We start from the raw sequence: 18575 nt of genomic DNA on the forward strand, positions 1-18575 counted from the left end.
TAGCTTCCATTTAAGGAAGAATGCTTGCTACAACCATTGGTATTTACTAACTGTGCCTATGAAAACATTCCTTTTCACCCTCAGATGCTCATTCAGCTGTCTGTTGTCTAAGGGACATTATTACAGGCTTTACCATGCAGTTGGAAAAATTAACTGCACATTTTAATACTGTGAACAGTAGCATCTGACTTCCACCTCTGTGGAATTTAGTTACTGCAATGCTGCTGTTGCGATGGTTCTAAAAACTTTTTGCATAAATCACATTTTTTTGCAGATTGTGGGTGCTGCAAATGCTTTAAAAACAAAATAGTCTTCATGTTAAATCAGACTCAGTTGAATTCATCCTGCCTTGTCTAGAAATAGGTTAACCCCTTGAAATTCCCACAACAGTCAATTATAGTTTGTTGGATGGAGGATATTACTTTTGAATGTGGCCAATGAGTTGGTTTTGCTTAGCTGTTTAAAGGTACAATAGATGCCATCTTGCAAGCTGCTCTTGGAAAGAAACCACAGCTCTCCCACTCCTTGTTTTACAATCATTCCTAATAGCACTTTTGTTTTGGATTTAAATCAAACATAATTGCTCTTGCATCATTGCACCAGAAAATCAAATAGGTGAAAGTTTCTTAAATGTTCCATTTTCAAGCAGTACTCACAAATACAAAAAATGCAATAAAACTCTTATTCATTAAAAATGTGTGCCATGTCTGTACAAGGTTAGAAAGAAGTAAGGAAGGAAATAAATATTGATCTAAATTTATAAGATTCCCTGTAGGCCAAAAAATTTCTAGCCTGTTATGTTCCCTATTCCTTCACTAAAATGAGATATCTCCCCACCCCCAATTTTAAATGTGTGTTCTGTGTACTTCTTGAAGCATGAGTCAAAGGTTATTGTCAAATTTCCCAAGAATATCTAACATACCAACTAATTTTACAAATTCTGATACTTTTTGTTTTTCGGTGGCAGCATGGAGACTCAGGGTTGAGGTTGCCTTGAGTGATGGTAGATTCTCCTCTCCCATTCTTACTACTTTCTGAAGTGTTAGACAGTAAGTCCCCCTGTATTGATCACCTTTTAAGCTAATAGGCAAGCCTATGTGAGTACCATGGTGCTCTTTCCACCCAGGAAAAAGTGCAGTGCAGTTTACTACTTTATTTCCTTCCAGATGGTGGGAGTGGGCTTTTCAGGTGAAGATTGAATGGAGGGTGGGACTGAGCAGTGGTGAAAAGGGGAAGTTACAGGGGGAGAGCTAAATAAGCAAATGGGCAGGCAGCCATTTATTGCAAGGCTGTGTTGGTATGTCGGAAGTAAAACAGCTGTGGAGGAATGTAAGTAATGTGAGGAATGCTTGCATTGGGAAAGTGGCTAATTATCCCTTGAAAGGTTGCAAAGTTTTTGGACATTTTTCTCTCCCAAGTCACTTTGCATAGCCATTGTTCAGCTTGTTCGTTTATAACCCGGTGGCAAAGCATTTAATAAGATGGAATAGAAAGGTCCCCAAAGACTATACTGATGAAACTGCTCAGGCTTGAATAAGTCTACTGAAGGAAGTTCAGAGGACTAAAATTCATCAGAGAGTGGTTTTGTTAAGCAAAGAATCAAACAGGTCCCTGTATTAAGGGTCAGGTGGATCAGGCTCAAAAACTGCAAATGCTAATAGAGGTGGGTGGATTTTTTGAAAGAAGTACCATTCTATCCCCTGAGCAGATACTGAAATTCAAAATGGGTTGTAGAATAGATTGGAATATATTTTTTTATTAATAAAAGACATTCTGCTCTTGTATTTTTACCTTCAGTTTATCCCAAGGGATAGGTGTAGTCAGTTTTGAATGGCACTGGCAATATATGGTTTCAAAGTCTGGTTGAGAAATGTGTTCTTTGAGCCATGTGTTTTCATCATTCTTGATTTAGGCATCTGCTTTTTTGTTGTTGCTGCTCTTGTTTCCACAACTTGAGGTTTAGAAGGAAGTATAATTACTGTAATCTCAAGTGTTTATTGCAGTGCTAAGGAATTTGACCAATTCTCTATATTAAGCTTAGATGTGTAAGTATCCTTTTAAATAAATGGTTGTATCAGAGTCGGCATATTTAGAATTGTTAATAGGCTCTTGAATCCAGTAGCTTTTTAAAAGATTATTTGAGCAGTGTGTGTGTGCGTATGCACATGCATGCTTGTGTGTGTATATAAATATATATGTATCCCCACACACATAATAAACACACACAAATGTACCTTGTTGATAGAGAAGCAATGTATAGAAGCTGAGAAAATAATGAAAAAAATCCTGTGTAATTTACCTCTTAAATCTTGGATACTCTGAAACATTTAAAGACATTAAAACCCTGAAATTCCATTGATTAGTTCAGCCATAATAAAAAAAAAACTATGGTTGTCCAGTATGAGAACAAGGTGTGGCCAGCCTTGTGCTTCCACATTTCTCCCTTCTACCTCTTATTTCATGTAGCACAGAATATCAACATCCCTCCAGATTTCCTTGAACTACAACTTCTACCATCCCCGGGCATTGGCTATGTTGGGTGGGGCTGATGGGAGCTGGAGTTCAACAACATTTGGAGAACACAATGTTAATTACCATTGGCTTAAGCTATGCTGAATACTGCTGAATTGTCTCCAACCATAGTTTAACAAAACAGTTCCCAAAGTTCAGGAAATCATGGGAAACTGGTTGGTATAGAAAAAAAAGCTGCTCCTCACAGACGTGAGAAAAGGGGGTGCTCACAAACTTGAAGCTGTTCTGCAGTGAGTGCTGACTTCAGCAGAGACAAACCAAGATTACCCTGGACAGCTCCATGCAGGGCTCAGGAGTTCATGAGAACAAAACTCAGATATTGCTTCAGCAGCAGTCATCCTCCAAGTGAGCTTTACATGACTCAGTAGCTACCTCCACGGTTGCTGAGAGAAGCCTCTTATTTAAAGGACGCCAGCTTGATGTATCAGTTATTGACTGTGACAGAGTAGAGGAGACTGTGGTTGTACTAGAATTTCTGAGTTGGAGTTGTCACAGGAGGGCCACACAACATTGTCATGCTGGATGAATACTGGCACCATGGACTCTTCTGGAAGAAGTTGGTTAGGTGCTTCTGGGGCTGGCACTGAGGGCAATTCCCTCTCCCACTCTGAATCTCCAACCTCGTTTCCTAATGAAAAAGAGCTTGGCACCAGGGGCATAACGGGGGGAAACCATGGTTCCTCATTACCTCTGCATTGTGCCCATGTGACTCAAAACCTCTGATATGGAATGCAGGGGGTTTCATGAGGTCTGTTTTGTAAGATGGGTTACTAGTGCTAATAGTAATGGGCCACAGCTGTCCTGAACAAAGCATGTATGCTAGAATGTGCACAGGGCTGACTGAGCATAATTATCTCAACTGCTTCGTTTTCTGCCTCTCACCAAGCAACAGAACAGCTCTCCTAGAGGTTTCTCAATATGCAAGTGGCTCAGAGGATCTAACATGGATGGCACTTCTTAGTTATCCAGTAGCCACTTTAGGATGCTGCCTCCATGATGCTTCTCTTTAGTGATATAGCCTTGGGGAGCAACATGTGTGTGGCATGGTGTTTCCCACCAACCCATCCTTTTTAGGTCTCTAGGTTCCAGGGATGCTTGATAGCTGAAGTCACCAGTGACCAGAATGTCATCAGTTCTCAGAAACAGATTTAAGTGTCATTTTGTGACCTTGGTGTTGGTGTACAAGGAACAATAACTGTCATGTAGAATCTGTGGGGATGGCCCTTGATCTTAGAACAGCTTTGTTATCACAGGCTAGAACATGAGAACTCATACCAATGCAGGCAGCTTGTTAATCATTCTGTAACTGTGAGATGTGGTTTAGCAAACAGTCCTCTTCGTTGAAGGCACCTGACTGCTTATGTGTTATTTAAAAACACTGTCACGAAGAAATGTGTGGACAGAGGTCATTGGAAACATTTGGGTTGGGGCAGAAGCAGCCACAAAGGTGTAGTCTGCTCATATAGTCTGCTCAAACTGCTTCTGTTTACTGTGGATGATCTCTCTTAGTGAGATTTTTTGGGATGTCTTTTAAAAATTAACTTATTTTAAAAACTAACTTCCTTTTCCTACATTCACATTCTCCAACACACCCAGGGAGTTATATGTACTTTCTGGTTACCACTCACTTTATAAGTGAGTTTCTTTGCCGAAAGAAGGTGTGTTCTACAGTTTGGCACAATTTGGTATGGCTGCTGCTCTGCCTTTATCAATATTTCTTCTTCCCCTGACTCCTGTGTGCTTATTTTTTAAAACACCTTGATTCCTCTGAAGGCCAAGTTTGTTCAGTGTGACCCCAAATCATAGACCTCTTGCATTTCTCAGACTTTTGCCTTCTGTTTTCTGCCAACGTAGCTTTATCTTCAGATGGCTTCACAATCTGAACACTTCTTGCCTGTGAAGCTTTTCGGGGGTTTTATTCTGTGATTATTTAAAATGCTGTGTTAATAATAATCAGTTTTGAGGTCTAGTCTCAATGTTTTCATTTCCCCAGTGCATTAACATACATTCCTTGTATTAATCTTTGCTTGCTTAAGAAGTCTAATGTGTGGTTAGTGGTTCTTGTGAAGAAATCTGGCTTTTAAAGACCAGGAGACTATTTCTAAATTTTGAACTGCATTCCTAATTCTGGAAAGTCTCTTTGTTCATCAAGTCTGTGACAGCACAGAAATCCAGACAATACCTAGAGAAAATAATAGGTTTGCAGCAATCTGAGGGTTATGTGTTTTTCTTTCAAGTTACCTTGAGCTAGTTTTGGAAAATTTGGAAAACATGCATACATTATACTTTTCACTTTCTTAAACTACTCTGAAATTTTGCAACTGTGTATGATTAGCACCAACACCAGAGCTCTACAGACAGCAGTGCAATATCGCAGATAAGTCACCTGCAACATAATGGTGTTTTGTGTTTTAGCATCGTAAACCACTCTGATATTTTATGATATGGTGGTATAGAAATATTTTAATAAATAAATTAACCACTGTTTGTTTTAAAGAAGGTTATGCAGCATACCCGTTGATTTTCTTTTCTCTCATCCCATTTTATTTAAAGCCATAAAATCTACAGAATCCAGATGCTTATTTAAAAAGAAAAACCTCTCTTCATCTCACTAGAGTTTATATAATGTAAACTGAAGTTAGATGGGATGTTCTTTCTAAATCTTCAGATTGTACACAAAGTTGTCTGACTAATATAAAGGGACAAAAAACAAAGTTGCTTCTCATTTTCCATGTCTGTCACCACTTGCTCCATCAACATACTTTATTGCAATTTTAAGATCTGTATATTCATTTTCATAATCAAAGCCAGCTTTCCATAGTCAAAGGAGGCACTTACGCTGGGTGAAGGCTGTTGAGTCAGACCTTGCTAAGAAGCTTTCCGACTTTTTGAAATATATTTGCTGAAAAATACATTTGGGGAAGAAAAATGTCCACATGGTGAAAAATCTCCCTTAAAACTATGACCTGCCAGGACTATTGATGGCTTCATTTGGCTTCAGATGTACCTTGAAGCACTTCTGAATTTTAAGTGTAGTCTGACCATTTTCTCATCTGGCCAAGGGTTTTCTAGCCCTGCTAACAGAAGATGCTAGGAACTGAGCCTAGAGCCTGTTATGCATGCTAAGCCATTGGTACTCTGGGAATGGAAACAATCCAAAAGCCTTAGAATGAAGGAAACCATTTTGGCATATGGGATGGGAGGAAGTAGTGTTCCTAGAAATGAGATGAGTAAACTGGAAAATAGTATGAAGGACCTGAGTCCAGGTTGAGTTAGGGAAGGGTAGCACCTCTGATGGGTTGTGAATTAAGTACCAGCAGTTGTGGGCATAAGTGCTTTGGCTTGGAAGGTTTCAAGTGAAATTACTTGCTAGATCAGGGGTAGGCAACCTAAGGCTCATGGGCCACAAGCAGCCCACGGGTGTCTTTTAACTGGTCCACAAGCTGCCCCGGAACCAAGCCACCTGCTCAACGAATCCCTGCCTGCTGCGCTAAACCAGCACGGCGCGGGGACTCGTTTCCATGGCGCCAAAAATTGCGCCTGCACATGCACAGACACCGAAAATCATGTCTGTACAGATGCTGAAAATCACGGGCGTGTGTGTGAGTGGGAGCACGCAATCCAGCCCATGGAGGGATCTTCGCTGGAGTGAACCGGTCCAGGCAAGGTAAACCTTGCTGACCCCCTGTGCTAGATTGTGAGCAAGTGGAGTGAATGTGCAAGGTTGCAGTTAAAAGGGAGTGAGAGTGGAGAAGGGTGTTGCAGTTTTGCTTTTCGTTCCTTCAAAAATGTCTTGGTGCCTGCACTCTTTCTGCTCCCTGCCAGTCATTCTCTTCTCTCCATTTATCTGAGGGAGGGAACACAGTTGCTCCTTTGCCAACCCACACTTCCTTCCAGTTGTGCCTCATTCTTTATGTTGTGGGAGGAAGAGTTGTTTACAGGCAGATTGTGAGGCAATCAGCAGGGAAATTATTTCTCCACTCCTGTGTTGAGGTTTCTATAGCTCTGTTGAGATTGCCCTCCCCATTCACCTCTTTTCCTACAGCTGCTGGGGAAAGCAGACATGCTTTTGTATCCAATGAACTTGTTCCATTAGCCCAAATATTTACATGTATGCAAAGGGAGTTTCTATACCTCTCTTCTCCCCACATACCCCATCAACTCTGATGCAGAAGGTTGGAGGGAAACCCAAAATAGATTTGGGAGGGGCACAGTGAGAGGAGTTGGAGAGGAAGTCACATTGTGCAAGTGTAAGTCCTTGTCCTAATGGGATGACTTTGATGGATACAACCCACTGTCTGTGAGAGAGATAATAAGCATTAAAATAATCCTATTGTTTATCTCTACTTACAAAAATGTACTATTATGAGTCAGTCCTGCAAGTGACTCAAACATGTGGATACTGTTGTCTGGTTGTGTCTGGCAGTAACTTTTTCACAGTGAGGAAGGTGCTTGCCTTACCAAATGATTCTTCTCTTTCTTTCCCCCAACCTCCTGACAATTATAGAATTTGCCCAGTGATAATTTACTTTGCTTTTTCTTTGCAAATTACTTTTTTGTCTTAAGTAGCACTAGTGGTGTTCTGCATCTTGAAGCACATCATGAGAAGTTTTGTTTACCAGAGGGAAGGTTAGCCTGCAGCCATTTGAAGGCTAGATTTGGACCACAAGCCACTATCGTTTCTTTACACAAATCTTCACACCCCTGCCAAAATTTCAGTATGAAGGCTAAATTATCTATCTGAGCTTTCAGCTGTCCCTCTGAATTTTCCATCTGTTTTGCTTCATTTTATACTGTACTTGCAGACTTAAAAGAAATGCTGATGAAAAATGCAAGAGTTCTAATAGCAAAGTCTTCGCTTTGGCCTCTTCGCTTGAACAATTGCTTTTTGTTTTATAACTTGTATCCTGTGAAGAACATATGAAGCTGCCTCATGTAGAGTCTTGATCATTATTCTGTCTAGCCAGATGTAATATAGCCCACTGCATCTTACACTTAACCCAGGAGTGGGTACCTTGTGGTCTTCCATATGTTGTTGAGCTGCAGCTCCCATCACCCCAGACCATTAGCCATGGTTGACTGGAGGAAATGGGACTTGGAGTCCAACAACATCTGGAAAGGGTCAAAGGTTTCCTATTCCTCTCTGATTTAACTTAACGAAGAAGAACATAAGAAGAGCCTGCTGACCAATGGCCTATCTAGTCCAGCATCCTGTTCTCACAGTGGCCATCAGATACCTGTGGGAAACCCATAAGCAGGATTTGCGCACAAGAGCACTCTACCCTCCTGTAGCTTCCAGCAACTGCTATTTAGAAACATCACTTCCTCCAGCTGTGGAAGCAGAGCATAAGCATTGAGGCTAGTAGCCTTTGATCTTGACCAATAAATTCATGCCTTATATATACTACTTTGAATGGTCATGCAGCAGCAACAACCACCACAACCACCAAACCGTAACCACTAATGTGTTTTGTTTGTAGAGCTTGGACGAATATGATGATGATGAAGCAGGACAAAAGGAGCGTAAAAGGGAAGATGCAATCACACAACAGAACACAGCGCAGAATGAATCAGCCAGTGCAGACCCAAGTGCCTCATACATATTACAGGTAAGGAGTTTCAACACTGTTTTCTTTGAACTTCAAGAGATTCAGCACACCACTACTTCTGCCAAACCTGGTACCTCAGCTTTGTGAAATAAGTAACTTCCAGTACCTAACTTTATTTTAATGTTCAGTTTAATGCTTATTGTGAACACACACTGGTTCTTCTGACTAAACATCTATACCAAGCGTCAGCAATGTAGATCTGTCCACAGGGGCCTTCCCTGGTACCCACAAGGTCTGCTCTGCCACCCCCCACTGAAATTAGGCTTGAATGCAGCCAGTAGTATAGGTTGTGGTGTTCACTTAGTTTCAGTGTGGGTTTGTGGTGCCCACAAGAGGCCCCCAAAGGTTAAAAAACCCTCACCTATATGATAGGCATTGTCACCATTACATTGTTTGACTGTCAGACCAATAAGGATATATATTATTACAATTGGAAGTTTTAATTGGCAAGGGCAAGTATTCAATACATCAGCCCTAATGCTAACTGGCAAAGGCAAATTTTAAAAGACGGGGCTGAAAGTTAAGTGGTTGTTTTGTTTCTTGAGGCTCTAGGGTGTCTGCTGTAATACGCAGTGATATGGTCTTTCTTTCAACACAAGGAAGGTGAAAACGTTTCCTTAAAACAGAATTGATCTCATACTCTTTCAGCATCCCAGTTAACAAATTGTTTCTTGGTCATGGATACTTAAGTTGAGATTTCTGCATTGCAGGGGGTTGGACTAGATGACCCTTGAGGTCCCTTCGAACTCTACAATTCTAGGATTCCAGTGACATTTATGGAAAGAAAATGTACTGTCCTCTGCAGCCACGTGCAACCCTGCTGCACAATGAACAATGTTGGATAGGCTGCTGGGGAGAATGGCCTGAAATTAGGTGGAGGCTCACCTGATTTTGGTCAGTTCCACCATGTCGCATATTGTTTAGGAGGACCCCTCAACTATCCAGAGGTTTTTCAGTGGCTATGGATAACTGCAAGGGAAAGGAAGAGTCAGGAAATTTTCCATGCATTTTTTCCATTGATTTATCTGCACAAAAGTAGATTTAGTTTATTAAGCAATATGCAGATTAGTTCTGCATTTTTTAAATAGTTAATTTGCCCCAGCCTTTCAAAATACATACCATAAAGCATTTTCATTTGGATACTTGAAATTACATTGTGTTCTACTCTTGCAATTCTTTCAATGTTTTTAGTGCTTTTTGAAAAAAGAATTGATTAGACTTTCAGATGTCATACATCTATAGCCATTTTCCATTTGGGGTTCTCTTGTTGACATTAGCATAATGGCATTTTAAAAACAGGCGTATGGTTGTGCTAACTGCATTCCTAAATCATTTCCTGTGGGTGGTAGCTCTGCCAGCCAGTAGCACCACAATGAAACACAGAAGGGGGGGCAGCAGGGATGTTTGTGTGTTTGCAGTTGTGCATTTCTGTCACTATCATAGTTGCTGTAGTAGTTTCTGGACACCTCCTTTATTCAGGGAGTCAGTTTGAAAACTGGAATGAACCTTACTCATTAGCACTGACTTTCAAATAACATTTCAGTCTGAAAATTATTTTTTAAAAACAGGCTATAAATTAAGGGCTGAAACAACAAAACCCTGGTATGGTGGCATGTTGACTCCCTCCTATCCACAATGAATCATTAACATAAATGTCCATCTTTGGGAGGACTTTTATGTATTTGGAGTTTGCAAAAGATTCCATATGCTGTCTTCATGATCTGGAAAGCAGCAGGCAGGTTAGAGAACTACCACTTTGAAGTCTGCTGTCAATTTCAGAATGGTCTGTAGACAAATGGTTGAAGAGGTGGCAGCGTTTTTTGTGAAACACACCCTTGCAGTGTCTTTAGCTTTCAAATTAATTTATTCCTATTTGTGCTCTGCTACATGGCTCCGTAGAGCCCTCAGGGTGACTTACAAGTAAAACAAAACAAGCAAACAGGCCTATAGTGATGAAACAGGAAAAAACCAACCGAGCTAACCAACTATACAATAAATGAAACAGCCTAAAAGCAGCACTAAAATATTTCTTTTTTCCATCCCTGCTCTTCTGTGTCTGGTAGATAAATAATAATAAACATCAAGTCATGTTCCCAAAAAGTTAATTTTTTTTATAAATATAAAATGGAACTGGCTTGCCCCTGAACAGCTGAGACAATAAACTAGTATTTTTCTTTTGATAAAGGATGGCAAACAGATCCTGGAGCACCTCCATTGTCACCAGCCTAATTTTGGTCTTGCTTCCAGAAATAAGTAATTTTCATTTCAAAGTTGTCATTTTGCCTGTAGATTAAAATGACTTCATCTTTTCAGCACTAATCCCTTTTAGACAATTGTTAAAGTTTGGGTAAGACTGCTGCAAGAATCTTTAATGAGCTTACAAGGAAAGACCTCTTGAGCAATTTAAAGGTGTTCTTGCTCCACTGTCAGAGGCAGAATGCCTCTGAGTAACAGTTGTTGGGAATCACAAGTAAGGAGACGTCCTGCTTGCTGGTGTCTCCTAGACATCTGGTTGGCCACTGTGAATAGGATATTGGGCTAGATCAGGCATAGGCAAACTCAGCCCTCCAGGTGTTTTGGAACTACAATTCCCATCATCCCTGACCGCTGGTCCTGTTAACTAGGGATCATGGGAGTTGTAGTCCAGAAACAGCTGGGGCGCCAAGTTTGCCTATGCCTGGGCTAGATTGACTTTTGGCCTTGTGAAACAGGACTTCCCCTCTGTTCTTGCGTTCTTATTATGGTCCCTCTAGCTCAGTATTTCCTATAGTGACTGATAAGTGGGGGAGGCTCTGTTGATGGTGCAGGGTGAATCTTGATAGGGCATTCTCAGTTGTAGTTCCCTGTTTGTGGAATGCCCTCCCTGGTGAGGTGTGTCAGTCTCCCTAAGCACTAACTTTTCAGGACAAAAAGCTTTAAAACGTTCCTGTTTACCCATACATTTGATGGCTGAAAGATACTGACTGGAATCCAGTGTCACATTGCAGTTTGACAGACAGGATGACCCTGTCTCTCTTCCCCCATGTCCTGTTCTGGAGGTTCTCTCCCCCAAGGCCATTTCAGGGGGCACCTGCGGGTGTGGGGGGAGGAAAGGGGGGTGAAAGCAGGTGCACTGACGGGATTCATTAGGTGAATCCTGCCCAGTGTTTCTGCTATACTTGAATGATTTCTGACTGTTTCTAAATGCTTCCAGGGGCTTGTAATTGTTTATAAGTGTTTTAAATCTGTTTCTATTTTTGCTTTTGTTTTTACTGTTTTACTATTTAGGTGTTTACAACCCTGGGTTTCTTTGGGAGGAAGAGTGGGATAGAAATTATAGAATAATAACAGACCTTCTCAAAAGGAAAATGTTCCAAAATTCAATCTGTCCTGTCCACTTAACTTTCAGTTTAGTCCCATTGCTCCACCTTCAGAATTCTGTTGAAATAATAATAAAAAGATTAAATTTTATCCTAAATCTTCATTTAAAATCTAAGTGAGTGAGTGAGCAAGCAAAAGAATGAGCTGCTGTATATTGCCAGTAATAAAACATTCAAGAGAAATACTATTTATTCCAGCAATGTGAAAGGCAATATGTATAACTATGTCATATCTCTAAGCCTCTGGTGACTATTTAATTGTGTGGGAATACAGAGGTTTGATGTATTAGTATGAGTTCCTGTTAGTAAACAGCACTGAAAGCCTCCCTGACACTAGTTTCCCTAGAGCTTTGTAGTGGCATGCTAATTGCCAAAAGTTCCTTCCAAACTAGCTGCAGCAAATTACAAAAGAGGGGGAAGTTTTCCATGCTTTTATGTGTAGGCCTTTTTTTTTTGTTATAACTAGTCAAAAAGACCCCACGAGTAAAGGATGTTTGGGGGAATGTTGCAAGCATGAAATGGGTGTGTGATTAACCAATAGAAATCTTACATTGTATCTTAGCTATAGTGGTTAACAATTGGGTGCACTGCATGATCTCGTGCTGTAGAGTTAAAGGTAAAGGTAAAGATACCCCTGCCCGTACGGGCCAGTCTTGACAGACTCTGGGGTTGTGCGCCCATCTCACTTAAGAGGCCAGGGGCCAGCGCTGTCCGAAGACACTTCCGGGTCACGTGGCCAGCGTGACATCGCTGCTCTGGCGAGCCAGAGCTGCACACGGAAACGCCGTTTACCTTCCCGCTAGTAAGCGGTCCCTATTTATCTACTTGCACCCAGGGGTGCTTTCGAACTGCTAGGTTGGCAGGCGCTGGGACCGAGCAACGGGAGCGCACCCCGCCGCGGGGATTCGAACCGCCGACCTTTCGATCGGCAAGCCCTAGGCGCTGAGGCTTTTACCCACAGCGCCACCCGCTGTAGAGTTAGCGGGACTTAAATTGGGTGGGCATGGTGGTCTGTGTTATTGAATAGATGTCTCCCCCCCCCCAAAAAAAAATGGTTTTGCAATTTGTGAAATGAGAACAGGCCTAAGACTTCTATTCTTCTTTTAGGGCCAAAGTCATGGTCCTGTGGTTTAAGTTTGAGTCGGCTGAAATGCATTCTGCCATTACAATGAGAATTATACATTAATTCTAGTCTTCACCACAATGTCTTTTTTCTAGTCCCTAATTCTGTGTGCTCTCCTTTTCTCTGGTGGTGAACATGCTAGTTCTGTGAAGGTTGCTACTAAAATATCCTCCTCTCCCCCCCACCTGCCATGAGCTGCTTACTGATCTTTTTAAAGTGCTTTTTAGTGTTTAACTATAATTTTGTTCTTTTACCTTTTATGCATTTATTCTCACTCCCACCCCCACACGTTTGTAGTGTTCATAACCTTCCTTTTTCAGTTCAAAAGAAAGGTGGGATATAAATTATAAAAGATATACCAACTTAACTCACTGCTGGCTTTTAAAATCCAGAAGTCGTTTCTCATTAAGGAACCACTTGGAAGCTTCTGTTCTGAGACACAGTTTCAATTTGGTTAAAGCCAAAGCTAAGGTCAAGGTGAAGGCATAGCTGTATCTTGAATTTAAATGTGATGGTGCTTTATCATTTGTCACTGGCCACATTTGCATGCAATGCTGAGTCATAAAATGTGTTTTGTTAAGCCATAATATACATGAGCTGTGTGCTTGTGTGTGCAGTCTGTCCTTGCCTTGCATGAGTGCTTTTATACATAATTACTAGTCCCACTAAACTCACTGATCAGAGAATGGTATTTCTGGGCACACCAGAAATGCTTGTATAACTTTGGGTTTGACTGTCCCGTATTTTTATTTGATTTGCCCATTATTACGAGCAAGTAATGCCTTAAATCAGCCATTTTGTATATTAAATTTGACTCTAATTGATTTTGTTTTGTTTTCATAGGACACCTCTAGGACAATTTCAAACAGATACAAAAGGTAAGGGACTTACCAGTATATTTTAAAGTCAAATATTGATAGACTGTGTTTATTTATATGACACCTTACCACAGTGAGCTGTGCCCAAAACAGCTTACATTGAACACTCACTTACCAAAATACAAAGCATTTGGGTGGAGGAGAGAAGTCTACTTACAAAACATACCGAGAAATCCAAACAGGAGAAAAAATATGCAATTTAGCAAACATTGAATAAATTCAGTATTATAAAAGAAAGTGCCCACACTTAAATACCTAAGTACAGAGCAAAACGAAAATCAACTGCTGATGGAGGTCTTATTGCTTCTGAACTTACTGGAGAACCAGGGAATTAGCTAAGAGTTGAAAGATGGGTTTGGGAAAATGCATACCCTCCAACATCCTGCTAATCAACATTGAGCTCTTCTGGGAGCTATGTAAGGAAAAACCAAGCATCTTTTGGTCTGGCGCGAGGCAGCTGACTCACAGCAGAGCTCCAGAACAAAAAATGGGACATTCTGGATCCAGTCAGAAGACAGGGTGGCTTGTGAATTTTGGGGATATCCTGCTCAGTTTGGGATGGTTGAACCAGTATGAAAATGTGTATGGGTCTATGTTGTGAACCTTATCTCCCCCAAAGCCTAAAATGTGCCTCAAGAAATCTGCTAGAGGTGTCAGCTAGGCTTAAAAAGAGAATGTAACAGGCAGCATTTATTGTTACAGTTGTTTCGCGATCTGCATTTTTAAATGACTTGACAGATAGCAGGCTTTTCATCAGTTGCCAGAGAAGTTGGTTTTATCTGTCGTAGCAACAGACTTCTGCAGCGTGAATCTTCGTACATCTTGTCAGTTACATTTGTTACAGAAAGTTGCTGATGTTGTGGCTATGTAACACTTCATTTTCTCTTTCAGTATCTAGAGAGCTTAAGGACCAAACTACATATTGTGTGGGCCATCCATCTTATTCTGGTGTTGTTTTCACTTAACAGCAGCCACAGGGAATGTGGGAATTATATTGAAGTGCTGGGGGAGGGCATATTTTTTAACTCACTTCTCAATCAGTCCTGTTCTTGGTCTAAAGTCGTCCTCACATCCCCACCCACATCAGAAAAGTTGTCATTTATTTCCTTTGCAGCTTCAGGGGGCAATTTAGTTTTGTTAAAGGATCCAGAGTAGAAGGAATTAAACACAACTCCCAGTATCTCTGTACCCCTCCCCTCCCCTCCCCTCCCCGCATGCTGGTGCTTTTTTAAAAATTGAAAACCAGTGCAGAGAAAAGCACTGAATAAAATGCTGTGTCTGTAAAAGAAAAGAAAAACATAATTTTCTGTGTCACAGTCTGTTGTGGGGATTAACCCTTACATAAATGCAGATAGTATTTATAATATAATGCTTCCCCCTAGTTAAAGTACATCTTCATTGTACTTTGGCTTTAGCATTAATTTTTAGAGTGGTCATATATCATCAGTATAAAAGAATGTTCATTTGTTTCTCTTTTTATTTTATTATTTATTTATTTATTAAAATTTATACACCACTTGATTGGTAAAGTGGTTTACAAAAAGTATGTTTGCTAAAAGTATGTTCATAATACAGGGTGATAGTAAATGGAAACTGTATGCTTCATTATGAATCACCCTGTATTACTACTACTATTAATAATATTTTTAAAAATCATAGTACGTGCACAATGGCCTAGTTTCCCCATCACATAGCAGTTTACCTGTCACCAAGCACCCTCCATGTATATAGGTTCCTCCTAGATGGTTCTGTCTCCCAGGACGTGATTAGAAATCTCTCCCAGTTCTCATCTTTCACTTTCATCTTCCTGGTTGAATGTAAGGTACCAGTGGCTGGATACCCATATGTCCAGACCTGATTGGAGGATTTGCTTCCCACATCAGCACCCTTAGCCTTCCTCTTTAGGGAGTGGAATAAATCCTTGTGAAAATTTGTAATTACCCAATGTGAGGGGTGATTCTTACTCCTCACTTATGAGACTCCACTTTAAGATTGTTTAGCTTAGCTTACACAGAGAGCAAACTGCTTCTTTATGCTACCAATCTGCCTCCCCACAATCCCTTATATCTCCATACCAGGTCTCAGTAAAGCTTTTTAATTCAGATGCTGAGGTTTGACTGTGTAGCTTTGAACAATCCAAAGACTTTCCCCCTGTGTGCCAAACAGCTGTTTAATACTACACACTTAGATCAAGAGGGGGTGGGGGGAAACAGTCTGAACTTGCACCCTGGTTGCTGGTAATTGCCCACTCCTAGGTCTCCTGCAGTTCTTGGAATTCCTCTTGGTCAAGCATTACGGAGAATTGAGAGGTGGTAGATGACATAAGTTCGAATGCCTTTATCTCAAGGCAACTGACCAATTTCCACAGTCAAAGTGGCAGGCAATGAATACCCCGCATAAAGTATACCATCATTATATCTCATCCCTGAGATCTTGGCTGTATGTGAAAATAGAGCTATTTGAGCATACGTACATAGGAAAGGCCAAAGGAGAAACTTCATAGGAAAGGCCAAAGGAGAAATTACCTATCAGGGTTTAAAATAACTGAAGGATTTACCATGGATCAGACAGGATTGGCTGGTTCAATTTACAATAAATCAGATTAGAATTTCTTGGTATGCATGTTCTTTCTCTGCTTGTTAACTTTTTTCTAGGAATAAATGCAATAATTGCATTCTTATTTAAATAACTATATAGCCTTGAATTTTAATGATGCCAATTCCAAACAGAAAAAATCCAAACAGAAAAATCATTATTTGAGTCCACAAACAAGTGTGTGGACAGCAAAACTAAACCAGTTTTTCCAAAACTAAAATATTAGCTAAATATGGTTAGCCAAAACCTTAAGTGTCCTTTCTGCCTCCCAGTGACTAAAACTGGAATTTTGTCTGCAATATACTTTCATTCCTGTATGTCCAGGACAGATTGCAGGTAAAAAAGAACTGCTGACTTCACTTGTCCTGCATTGATGTCCTGCTGAGTGTATTGCAGCCTTTTACTAAGTAGGATCAGGTTATCTGACCTGCCAATAAAATTCCATGCAGACCTATACTCTGGCCTGGTACCATAGTCTGAACAGCTTGTCTCTCAATACAAATTAAACTGCTACAGACCTCCTGCAAGAAGCCCTGGCTGATCGCATTGAACCTGCAGCCTGCTTCCCGGCTGCCAGCCACAGCATGCTAGCTTTTCCTTTAGTGAATCCTTTCTCATAGACATGATGGCTTGAATTCTGAGATCCCATGACTGAAACTCAACTCATGGAATGCTCCTACAAAAAACTTATTTATAAGCAGGTATCTAACCAGGCCACTAGTGCAGATGAACCCCAGCCTGATGCTAATAAGTTGGTAAATTTATAGCTAATACTGTAAATGGATTACCCTTGTTTATGTTGTAATCAGAAATTGAAAATATACATTAAAAAAATTCCTTAAATGATTTAAGGGATCTCAGGATTGTTCTATTGACTACATACAGTGGTACCTCAGGTTAAGTACTTAATTCGTCCCGGAGGTCCGTTCTTAACCTGAAACTCTTCTTAACCTGAAGCACCACTTTAGCTAATGGGGCCTCCTGCTGCTGCCACGCCGCCGGAGCACAATTTCTGTTCTCATCCTGAAGCAAAGTTCTTAACCCGAGGTACTATTTCTGGATTAGCGGAGTCTGTAACCTGAAGCATATGTAACCCAAGGTACCACTGTATTACCTACATTTCCAACTCTTTAAGTTTTATAAAGCTTTTGTATAAAGGTTTTTACCATTATCTTTCAAATCATAGATCAGTCAGTATCAGCAGATCCAGTTTTGTCCTTGCTATCAATAGAAAGCAATAGAAATCCCATAATATCTCATAAGACAGTGGTCTTTCTATTATTAGCAACAGGAAGACTGTCAATGGCCAGCCGGTGGCCATTGGTTGCCTCATACCCCTTAATAAATGCAGGGTCCTGGGTCTTGATGCAAGTAGCAAGCCTACCCATGTTATTGGGAAAGATCTAGCCTGTGTCTTGAGAATGCACAGATACTGATTAGTGGTAGTAGTAGTAGTAGTATCAAGTTACCAATCCTAGTTTTCAGCTTTGCAAGTTTGTATTGAATTTACTATTTATTTTGTCTGTATACTCCTAACTGTCCTACTAGGCTAGCAGTAGCGTACATACAACTGAAGTGTTTCTTTCAATAATTAGCTGAAGCACAAAGTGTTGCAACTTTTCCTTTCTTGTTGAAATGCTGTCAGGTTCTTATCTAATGTCAGGACCTCTTGAGCTTTGCCTTGTCCATTGTGTGTGTGTGAAAGTTGAACATGATGGCTTTTTCTTGACCAAATAAATAAATTTTATAGGGAGAGTCAACCAGAGTTTACCTTTGTGATTTGCTGTTTGTGTGTGTGTGTTGCCCACATAGGCAAGGATTCTTTCCTTAAACAATAAAAAATGGAAAGATCCCTTTAAAGTACTCTTCCCCTCTCACTTTACTCTAATCTACTTACCACCCATTCTAGGGACAATGTACTAATGGTGAATAGAATGTCCCAATTTTCTGAGGAATGTTGGAGGGTATACAAGGGGAAAGAGCAAGATACACTGTGTGTTTGAATACTTTGGCTGTGTGAAGTACACACTGTATAACAGTTCTTGGATTCTTTTCCACAGTATGAATGACACAAGTTTTAGGGGTTAAAATTACAAACATTATGTTTGTGTTGCAACATGCACATCCTGTTTTTAGATAGATTTTTTTTTTAAGTCACGCTAGATCAAGCAGTGCCAAATATGGTAATAGAATTAAACTACAAAATTCCTTACAATTGTGTCATCATGGCTTGAAAGAATCTTTTATACTGCACTCCCTGGATTGTTACATCCATGGAACCAAGTTTATTGTGCCAAGTTAACTAATTGTCCCTAGATTTCCTTTCAGTGTAAAATAGTTTTCTGTTTAATACACACATGTGATTTCAGATAAAAAATATCAAGCACCCTACTCACATACATGAAGGTCATGTAAGACTCCCCACCCCACCTGCAAAAAACACATGGTGTGTGTTTGATTATTAATAATAATAATTTTA

General features: G+C 40.4%; 1 protein-coding gene and 1 long non-coding RNA gene across 2 annotated transcripts in view; one reads left to right on the top strand and one right to left on the bottom strand.

Annotated features, from left to right (window-relative positions):
• PAWR (pro-apoptotic WT1 regulator) overlaps positions 1 to 18575 on the top strand; it is a gene marked incomplete at its 5' end in the record, with an annotated part of 54235 nt that overhangs the window by 24657 nt on the left and 11003 nt on the right. The window contains 2 exons of the mRNA XM_083699458.1: positions 8013 to 8141; positions 13467 to 13501. Of these exons, the coding sequence (XP_083555584.1) occupies positions 8013 to 8141; positions 13467 to 13501 (164 nt within the window). The remainder of the gene's footprint in view (positions 1 to 8012; positions 8142 to 13466; positions 13502 to 18575) is intronic.
• LOC310825677 overlaps positions 1 to 18575 on the bottom strand; it is a 30071-nt gene that overhangs the window by 1908 nt on the left and 9588 nt on the right. The window contains exons 2-3 of the long non-coding RNA XR_014555428.1: positions 11474 to 11558; positions 9027 to 9110 (exon numbers count right to left, since the gene is read on the bottom strand). This is a non-coding gene — a long non-coding RNA (uncharacterized lncRNA). The remainder of the gene's footprint in view (positions 1 to 9026; positions 9111 to 11473; positions 11559 to 18575) is intronic.

The sequence above is a fragment of the Podarcis gaigeae genome (genome assembly GCF_964106915.1).
Source record: "Podarcis gaigeae genome assembly, chromosome: 10".
Taxonomy (NCBI): domain Eukaryota; kingdom Metazoa; phylum Chordata; class Lepidosauria; order Squamata; family Lacertidae; genus Podarcis; species Podarcis gaigeae.